The sequence below is a fragment of the Silene latifolia genome, chromosome 9 (assembly GCF_048544455.1).
Source record: "Silene latifolia isolate original U9 population chromosome 9, ASM4854445v1, whole genome shotgun sequence".
NCBI lineage: Eukaryota > Viridiplantae > Streptophyta > Magnoliopsida > Caryophyllales > Caryophyllaceae > Silene > Silene latifolia.
The window spans coordinates 22917288-22927899 of NC_133534.1; the positions used below are offsets into that span (position 1 = coordinate 22917288).

The 10612-nt window shown below is 33.1% G+C and overlaps 1 protein-coding gene across 1 annotated transcript; it reads right to left on the minus strand.

The window, feature by feature from the left end:
* Nucleotides 1-6663: 6663 nt before the first annotated feature.
* On the minus strand, nt 6664-9911 carry LOC141599380 (V-type proton ATPase 16 kDa proteolipid subunit). Its single transcript, XM_074419370.1, has 3 exons — nt 9665-9911; nt 8885-9170; nt 6664-6988 (listed from the first exon to the last, which is right to left on the minus strand). Exons 1-3 carry the CDS (start codon nt 9741-9743, stop codon nt 6856-6858), a joined length of 498 nt encoding a protein of 165 aa, XP_074275471.1. The 5' UTR covers nt 9744-9911; the 3' UTR covers nt 6664-6855.
* Nucleotides 9912-10612: the final 701 nt, after the last annotated feature.

The following is a 10612-nucleotide window of genomic DNA, read 5'->3' on the forward strand; positions in this document are numbered from 1 at the left end:
ACATACTGACAGAAACTACATGGTATGGCAGTTACCTTGCAACTGTTTTTTGCCCCACTAACACCTTAACATGTTTTTTTGTGGTATTATGTATTTTAAATTCATTTGTAATAGATTTGACCTGTTATAATGTTAATAGTTCTTTTTATTGTATGTAAGTTGACTTTACGTTGTGTACGTAACTTGACTTGTATAATTTTTATTATGCACTAAAAATAGTGCAACATAATTTAATTGTATATGTTCGTTGTGTGAATTTTTTAGAAAATTTCAAAATTATTTTCAAAATTAGATTGGATGATCTGGATTTTAGGACGGAAGAATGCTAGAAAATGAATTTAGTTGAGTTTTGTTTGGTGGTATGTTGTTTAGTTGTAGTTTTTTTAGATGTAATGCTTTTTGTTGGAAATCTTATTGAACAGTGTTTAAGTGCAGAAAGTAGACTTGACTTGAGCTTAAAGAAACATTAAATTAACGGAAATGATGATGGAGTTGTTTATGATCATATATTACGTGACAATAATAACTATATTAATATAATCAGCAGGAAATTTATATTTTAATGGCAGACGTTTTTTCGGTCCTATATGATACAATTTTAAATGCTGCGTCCTTCATCGTATATGTTTTATGTGTACGGGTTTTGTAAAGTAGTGTTTCAAAATGAGCATGTACTTGCATATATTTTTTCGTGTTTCTAAATTTGTATCGTAAATTTCAAATGTGCTTTACTTAGTCATATCAGGTCGTTTGTTAGCTGCATTGGCTTTATAATCTACGTGATAATCTGACTGACAACATAGTTGTAATTTTTTTGAATTTACTAATAATAGTTCAACATAATCTGTGAACAAAACCAAGATTTTATATAAGTTATACTCCTGGACAATTACATAGGTTGTTGCAAGCATCATTCTGGAAAGTAATACACTTTTGGTTCTATTGATTGCTTGCTGTCCTACTTCATCGTTGCATTAGTCTTCATTCCCTCGTTGAAATTTGCTGCAACTGTTCATTGGAATTTGCTGGTGGTCCAATCTGAATGCTTTGGTTGCTCCGTAGTCTACTGCAGCGATATTTCCTAGTATAACTATTACACTTGTACTAAATGACATCAAATTAAGTCCTGAAACTGAAATACATAACATAGTCCAACTGAAATACATAACATAGTCCAAATAACGGTGCAAAAACATAAAGAAACAGTAAGGTTATAAAACATAGTCCAAAACTGAAAAAACACTAATAATAAAGTCTTAAATATCCATTGGAGCCTTTCCCATTTTGATATCTTGCTGTTTTGTTGCAGATGATTTGTCCGACGTTTCAGCCATTATCACAATACCTTTCTGTGGCGTTAACTCCTCAACTTCTTTGACAGGTTCGTCTTCAGTCATCTCCCTCAACTTTTCCTAACACATTAAAATATTGTAAGTAAAAAGATTAAGCAGTAGGATTTCACGTAATAAAGGGAAAGGAATTTAAAAGATCAACCATCATGGAGTCAGTGTTGGTATCCTTGCTGGACGATGAAATTGACATTGATTTTTCCTGGTGCATTAAGACATGAATTTTGTTTATGTAAAATATACAGATTGTATTCTGAAATTTAGGGTATGTAAATTGAAGAACCTTTGATGCAGCATGAATGTTTTTCCACTTAGATATTGTTGTAGGATCATCAGATAAGCCTATGACACCATAGGAAAGCGATTTCTGCTCAATGTTGAACTCTTTTGTGACCCTGATTTTGACAATAAATTCCTTCTCAATAAGAGGCCTGAAATCTGGTGGTGGCACAAGGGTGAAAATCTGAAATGGAGAACAAAAATTGTTAGACGAAAATGGGAAAATGTGATAATTGATGTTCTGAAATTAATAGTAAAAATAATTTGAGAAATACATCATCTTCATCAAGTATTTGTTGGGCTGTTTTTCCAAGCAATTCCGTCATAGCATCATCCCAAATGATAAATTCACATAAGTTGCTGTCTTCATACGTCACAAAGAATTTAACTTGGAACCTGGATTGAAACAAATTTGTGCTGTTTTAGTTGTGCTGTTTTTGTTTGGTGTAATTTTATGTCATTTATTTATTGTACTTGTAATTTATACCTCCCGAATTGCATTACATAGAATCGTGTAAAAAAATAAATACCACATGTTAGGATAGTATTTTTGTACCTAGCAATAGCTGATTTCGTGCCAACCCCCTTTAAAGAGCATGGTGGTTTGTTTGGACGTTCTTTATCACAATACCATAAACCGTCATCCTTCATTTGAACTTTTGCTCTACATTCCGTGCATGAATTGTAGTACCAACTCACACCAGATGTTGCCAATTCTACAAATGTAGCCATTGTAACATATGAACCTCCTTGAGTCAAGGACAGAATTTCGTCTAATGACTTGATGTTTGCACTTGCGAGAATGGCTGGATGGTGAGTTGCATTCTCTGGAACACCAAACAGATTTTGGACCCCTTCAGCAGCTGGGAATCTGGTAATGAAACAATGAAACTTTATCAATAATTGGGCCTGTTTTGCTTGTTTGAGTTGCTGGAATCATAACGCAATAATTTGATGAAACTTTTTCAGTAATTTGAAATGCAAACAGAACAACTTTGAAAAGAAATGTTTTAAAAGTAAGTTGCAGGAATCGTAACTGAAGTTTGACATGCAAACAGAAAAACTTTATTACCGTTGGTTGAATTGACGAACTTCAAACATATCGGGGTTGATTAAAATTTGACTTGCTCCCCATGTTGTGCTGATGCTCACTTCCCCTAAATTATATTATTGATCATATGGCATTAGATTAAACTGAAATGCATGCGTAAAATGGATTTTTGCATTGTATAAAGTGTAAGAATTGTTGCATAAAATATGGAGTATATAATCTTACCATTATAGACAGATCTTTTGATGTAGAGCAAAACCAAAGTTGGTTTGTTTTTGTTTTTGAATTCATTCTCAATTTTTGTCATTTGATCAACATAATCACCAAAAACAGTACAACACATTTGCTCATTCCTGTAAAAAAAATGTGTTTATAAGATGCATGTTTTGGTAAAAAAAGAAGATATTTATTTTCAAAAACTACATAATATAACCATAGTGTATTACTCATAGTTTCCTAGAACGATTGTCATTCTCTTTGTTCCATCACCATTTAGTTTGATTGGGTAAACATGTTCAAGTTGTCCAATAACATCTGCATAGTAAGACATATGTTATTTAAAATGAATTTTTTCAGAAATTTTGGTAGAGATTAGGTGAAATATGCATACCAACATAGAGTTTATCCGGCATTGCGCCCATAGCAAAGTCTTTGAATGTGTAGAAGGTATGAACAGTATGAGGAATGTCTGGAATTGGTGCTGGTATGACCTTTGTACTGTACTCAAACCAGATCTTGCATTGATGATATGATGCCATGTCGTAGCCGAGTCTATTGGACGATGTATTAAACTTCCTTATCTTATACGTATCACCTTCATTGAGCACTTCTAAGAAAATCTTCACCAATTTTTTCTTGATTGTTGCTTGTATGGTATCTCCCTGTTAACAATAATGTTTTATTAGTTTGCTACATAAATTAAACATAAATGGTGGAGTAATATGATGTAAAAATGTAAATAAGGTGAGCATACATTTTGATCAGCAAGTATAAGTTCTACGCCTTGTACCACAGATGGGTTCTTGTCCGATTTTCGAAGCCACATACGAATTACCCGGACCTTGATAAATTCCGTCCTTGGAGTAGTCTCCTTGATGCTTGAAATTGGAATTGCTTCTTGATTTGCCATGTTTGTGAATATTTTTTGATGGTGTAAATGATATAGTGTGATGTTTGGTTCTGTTTATTTTATAGAAGGTACAGACTTGTAGTTGCCCTAATTAGTGGGAAAAACTGCTGCTAACTTCTCTTTTCCACTCCTCCACTCCTCCACTATGTTTGTAACTGAAGTAAACTTTCTTCTGGAATGTTCTGTTCATGCTGGAAATCTAAGGCCAGGGGTATGTGGATTGGACTGATGTTGGCCCAAGAGTGCAAATTTGAGTTATTATCGTAAATCATAAATTATGATGAAAATTAGGCCGCTCTAATAAACTTGTTGACGCGGATTTATCTTGGTAGCCTAACATTGCCACCTTTAAAGAATGGAATGGCGGTACATTAGATTGTTCTTAGGAAATTTTTGCTCCAAGTAAATTCTCGGTGATGATTGGCGGTCTGACCAGATCTGAGAGAATGTTTTGAAATATGTTTTAAATTTAAATTTTTAAGATGTAGCAAAATTATTTTGAAATTATTATAATACTTCCAAAGTTTTGGTAATTATTAAAATGGATATTTTGTACTGGTATTTTGTAATTAATTATTTCTTTAAAGTATTTGATTATCGATATTTGTTATTTTTCGTAGTTGTGGTAATTATTAAAACGAAGATTTTGTAATGCTATTTTGAAAATAATTACTTCTTTAAAGTATTTGATTATCGGTATTTTTTGTTATGATATTTTATGTACATTGGCTATTTATATGTGATATTTAACTTTATCAAAACTTGTAATCATTAAGTCTTTAGATTTTGCTATCATTTTGGCTATTTATATAGTTTTGCAGATTAAAAAATCTTGAAATTTTGTAAGCTGTATAGCTTTTTTAATGTTTTTGCAAATTATTGTTTGGCTTTTTTTTACTATGTAGTTTATTTATAATTGTCGTTTTTTTTTTAAAAAAAAAATAGTAGTTAATTTTCTTGTATATATGTGAATATTGTTGTAATTTGGTAATTATTGTAATGTAAAAAATAGTAGTTAATTTTCTTGTATATATATGTGAATATTGTTGTAATTTGGTAATTATTGTAATGTAAAATGTAGTTCATTTTTTTTTTGGTATTCTGCAAAATTATGTATTACATATTTTTTGGCAAATAATTAAATTAATCAATTGCATGAATAATTTAATCAGTCGGCTCGAATGATTATATGAGTTCGTAGCGATCAATTACGCAAGTAACCTCAGAACAAACTATTTTTCAATTAAATCCGTACTTTTGTATGTGGGACCCGCAATGTCAAAATTAAAAATAAAAATAAAAATTGCTTCTGCTGACGTGGATGCACAGGAATGCGTTAAATGATCTTGTATTTATTAAGATAAGATTTCCACGAAATAAGTGAGACAGAGACTATAGAATGTCCAACAAAACTTAGAACAATGAACATGAATTTGGTCCCTCATTCAACAACCACCCAAGTGAAATGTTGTGGCCTCAATTGTTGACTCTTTTACCACGTAAATTGTTTTCATTCAAATTTGATTACAAGTTCACAACATCACCATCTCATAAGTCTCATGACTCACGAGTCTTACGGTACGGGCGTGCGTCAAGACTCAAGGGACTCAAGGCAACTTGTCCCACTAGTTGCATACGCGACACGCACCGAGCTAGATGGGCCATAAAATTCAAATTACACAAAATTGTTTTCATTTGCATACTCCTAATTAAGAAAAAAACTCAAAACCTAAGCGACTTAATTACTAACCAATCAACATCCCCCTTAAACTAAAAGAATAAGAATACTGAAAATTTTCCCGCCTAAATGCTTTTAACTAGAAATTGGACCTAATTTTATCTAGATATGTATTGGATCTAATATATGGTTTTTATATCTCAAAGTATCTTATCAAACACCGCAACTTCTATAGTTGGGCCAAATTTATTTTATTCATTATTATCTCATTAGTCAAATATATGTATTTTAAATGTCGTAAATTTTCTATTTAAAACATATGCAGATTTTACTCATATTATTAAAATCAGTGTGTGCTTTTCACTTTTTTATTCTTTAAATTTTTTACTCCGTTTAAATTGTTACTCCGTATATTGTAACAAAAATTACAAAAATAGTTATATGCTTCCAATGCGCAAAAATAAGCATAAGTTTTTGTAATTAAACTAACAATCTTCTTTTTTTAATCATAAACTTATTCCGAGTAAAAATGTAAAATTCGTTCTATTTTAATTCTTAGTATTTTTACACATTAACAATTGTAGATAATTACAAATAAAATTCAAAGTTTATTTATATATTATTATTATTAGCTCTAATTGTTAAGTTCTCTACACATGACATTCTAAAATACCGTGCTTTAGCACGGGCTCTATACTAGTTTCAATTAAATTCATTTACCTACAAACCTCTTACCAACAACAAATAAACTTCTTTAAAGTTCATAACATGACCCACTAAACTTTTTCTCCTTTCACATCACATTCTTTCCAACAATAGAAGGTTTGTAGACAAACCTCTAAAATGGTGGACATATCAACCTACATACCTCTTGATAAACCTTTATTGCTAATGCCCTTACCTTTGGTCTAGGTCGGAGGAAGTATGATTTTATTGCATGTTTTTTTTTGGTTTTGTGAAGGGTGTGAGGTTGCTTACCAAGGGTTTTTGGGTAGCCGTGGGATGGTGGACTGGTGGGAGGTTACCGCGGATCCTATGAATTTAGATCTAGAGTTTTAAAGTGCTATGCTAGATTCCCTTCCCCTATTGGTGTTTTCAGATTTCTACAAATGAAAAAGTGCATCAATCAGAACAGGTGAAAGAAATATCCATCCTCAATCGAGTCACTTTCACCAAAGAAAAAAAATGGTGATAATTCTTTTTATGCAACAAAACGGAACAAACTTCACAAGCATTTATTCTGCTAGAGCCTAGCTCTATAAGTAACGGTAGAATATGAGTTACATTGGACCAAAATCGAAGAAGAAAACAAGAAACCAAGAATATAGAGTGCGTTGATACAAGAAGAGTGATCAATACTTGAGTGAGCTTAATCGGCTCTTGACTGGCCAGCCCGAGAGGACAAGATGATGCCGACAATGAGACCGTAGAGAGCAAGAGCTTCAGCAAAAATGAGGATAAGAATCATCCCGACGAAAAGCTTTGGTTGTTGTGCGTTGGCTCTGGCCAAAACAAAGACACGAGTGTAGACTTATTAACAACATGCAGAAAGGAGTTTAACGTTGCATGATTCTACACATGAAGCAACAACATGCAGGGTATACACAAGATAGAGCAAAAGAAACACGGAAGACTCAACAGAAATACGTTTAGCACAAACACTTATGTGTGAAAACAGCATTTCCACATGTGCACAAAAGAGGAAAAGCGGAAAACCTAATAAACTTTCAGTTAGAAAAGAATGGGGTGGGTGGGAATTACCATTCTAAGGTAATTACCCTTGCACCAACAATATTACCATGTCTCCAAGGTTTGCCTAATGCGAGAAAATTGTTCCTAGTTAACTCATAACGAAATTGTGTCGGAAAGGGTATCATCCAACTGCTAGTTCACAATATAAGAAGCGGAGCACTTTGTGAGCTATTTTGCTTTATTCCATGATTCCATTATTATTTTTCAATCCACAAAAGAGAGCATCTTCGGCTCCATTGAAAATGGCAAATCATAGCAATCGACAAGCAGAAAGACAAAACTAAAGGACACCAGAATGCTGCACGGTTAATCAGGTTCGTTACAACTGCTAAAGTTACCAAGGTGACCACCCTAAACTAAAATGCTCTAGAACCATTATCACTACGCCAAAACTGAACAAATTCATAAATGCAAAAGATTATCACAGCCTGTATCTATTCAACACGCCAAACACACTATTGATAGTTTGATACACATAATGCGAGAACCCATCCCAAAAGCTATCTCAAAGGGTGGTAGAGCCCATTTCTATATAAACTCCACATCAATGGCCCCATTGGTGGCGGACGCAGGATTTTCAACATGGAGGGCCTAATTTCTTTTATATCTCCCGATCATACTAACTATGCGATAATATCGTTCACAATTTTTTTTTCATTCAACAATTTAATGGATGTAAGATTCATAAATATATGTTCTAGGAAAAACAAGACTAGCATAATGGAAACATACCCATTACATTATATCACGTACAAACTTGAAAAAACATCGAGTATCATTCTTCTTAAAAGAGAAAAGGACGTGGGATGCTTAATTTTAGAATGAGTTCCAATTACACGAGATCAATGCGTATAGAGACATGAATCGAACCCTATATAAACAACTTTTCTATATAACCATTAAGACAAGGGATGTCGCCTGTCGGTGATTGTATAAAATATTAGATTGTCAAAACAGAATTAGAAGTTCAATAATTATACTTTTTACATTTGGACTTGCTATTATACCATATGGATAGGGCCCAAGTAACTTACCAATACAAACTATTGATAAACATTTGGGCTTTACTTCTTCTAAATTTTGGCGCATCAGTGCATTACAAATTGTGTTTCACAAAAAGTGTTTGCTGGGAATTGAATCCAGCTCAAACCTATGGTAGAGAAGCACTTAACCGCTGGACCTACATGTTTCACGCAATGCACTATATGCTGACTTTGTATATTTGTATACGTGCCCAGTGCCCCCATCCCCCCTCCCCCCTCCCTCCAAACACCACCCCCAGGCCCCATATGATAGATGTGAGAGTGTGAGACGCAAGTCCTACACCTTGCAATGGATCGTAACAACTACAAACACCATAAACAAAACTAAACAAACATGATTAAATCGAGAGCATTCAGTACCTTCACTTAATGAACAGAAAGTCAAATGCTTCAATCACATAACAGACCTTCAAATTTATACATCACATATCATCATATCATATTACTTATCAACGTAACAACCCAAACAAAACTCATCAAACATCCACATTCAAAACCAACACACTAGTAAAACCATACAAAAAAAGTCAAAGGGTAATTTATAAGCATAAAACGATCTTACACAAGACTAACCGGAAAAAAAAAAAAAAAAAAAAAGATTACCTGACACCAGCATCACCAACAACACCAATAGCCATACCAGCAGCCAAACCAGAAAGACCACAAGCAATACCAGATGAAAGATGAGCATATCCGTCAAAGAGATAATAAGACTTAGCCTTTGGATTAATTCCAGTAGAAATAATGACAGCAATAATAAGACCATAAATACCCAAAACTCCAGCCATAACAACTGGAACAATTGATTTCATAACCAATTCTGGTCTCATTACTCCCATTGATGCAACTCCTACACCACTTTTTGCTGTTCCATATGCTGCTCCCATACCTTTTACACACAAATCATCAAAATTAACACATACCCATCTCATAATTCTCAAAAAGATTCATACTTAATGATTGCATAACGGTAAAAGATCATTAAAATTATCACACACCCATCTCAGCATTGTTAAGAAGATTCAAACTTTATAATCACATAATGTTCAAAATAATCAAAATTAAGACATACCCATCTCAGAATTGTAAAAAAATTCCAACTTTATGATTAGGGTAAAAATCATAAAAATTAAAACATATCCATCTCATAATTCTTAAAAAATTCAAACCTCATAAGGTCAAAATCAACAAAATTAACACATACCCATCTCAGAATTGTTAAAAAGATTTAGGTTGTATGATCATATAATGGTAGATTTTGACAATCAAAGATGAAAAAAAGGGCTAAATTGTAATAAAATAAACATTTTAAGATTGTATTTTAGTAATGAGTGATGATTAATGGTGGAATTTGATTGAAATGATTGATTAATGATGACTTACAGGAGAAAATAAGAGCGGCAGCAGCTCCAAGGAAGCCGAAAAACGGCGCCGTTTCATCACCATTGAATACAGAAGACATGATTATCTGGGTTTGATCGGAAATTAGAAGGATTGTGTGATTGGATCTGGGAATTGACGAGGTGTAGAAGGAGAGAGAGGGGAATTTGGGAATGGCAAGGGTGTTTGCCTGATATATGAGGTCAGGGAGACGACTATTTTCTTTGATTAATTAACTTATCGTACTACTATCTCAATGAGCACAAAATATCCGTCGCAAGATCCGACCCGTCACAAGGGAGACCTATTGATCAATGAGATGGTCTTCTACTCCTATACCACTCTCGTATATTTTCGAGTTCTTTACGTATTTCATTTAATCTTGTTATTTTTGATTTTTTATATTTTTTTTTTTTTTTTAGAAACGAACAATTCATTAATAGAACGACATACGACACTTACAAAGAATAACTATAATCGAAAACAAATATAATGGAAACCAAAGAGAAATAACTTTCTTATAAACTAGGGATCTCAAAACAGCATCTGACAATTCGGCTCGTCCTATCATCGCTATCTTCATGTAGCTTTTGAGGGGATCCTTCGTTTGATTTATGAGATAAAATTTACCTCTAACTGGTTCCAAAGATTGTTGACAAATAAAGAACACGCTGCAAACCATCAACGAACTACTCTTGACCATATTACTGATAAAACTAAACCCATGAATAAATGGAAAAACCCCGAAATAAGGGACGGAAAAACGATTCTCACTAAAAGGGAGACTTTTATTGAATAAAAGATAGATATGCATACTATTGATTGAAATTTGAAACAATTTTGGGGCTTACCATCGATCGATTGATGATCGATGGGAGCCCCCTGTATATTTATTTTTTCAAGTTAGAGAAAGATTATCTGAATTTTGAGCTTTTTAAAAAATTCTTTTAA

Coding starts and splice junctions, on each gene's coding strand:
- LOC141599380 (XM_074419370.1), bottom strand. CDS start 9,743: ATGTCTTCTGTATTCAATGGTGATGAAACGGCGCCGTTTTTCGGCTTC. Junction 9,171..9,664: donor TGCCGCTCTTATTTTCTCCT/GTAAGTCATCAT, acceptor TGTGTGTAAAAG/GTATGGGAGCAGCATATGGA. Junction 6,989..8,884: donor GTTGGTGATGCTGGTGTCAG/GTAATCTTTTTT, acceptor TGTTTTGGCCAG/AGCCAACGCACAACAACCAA.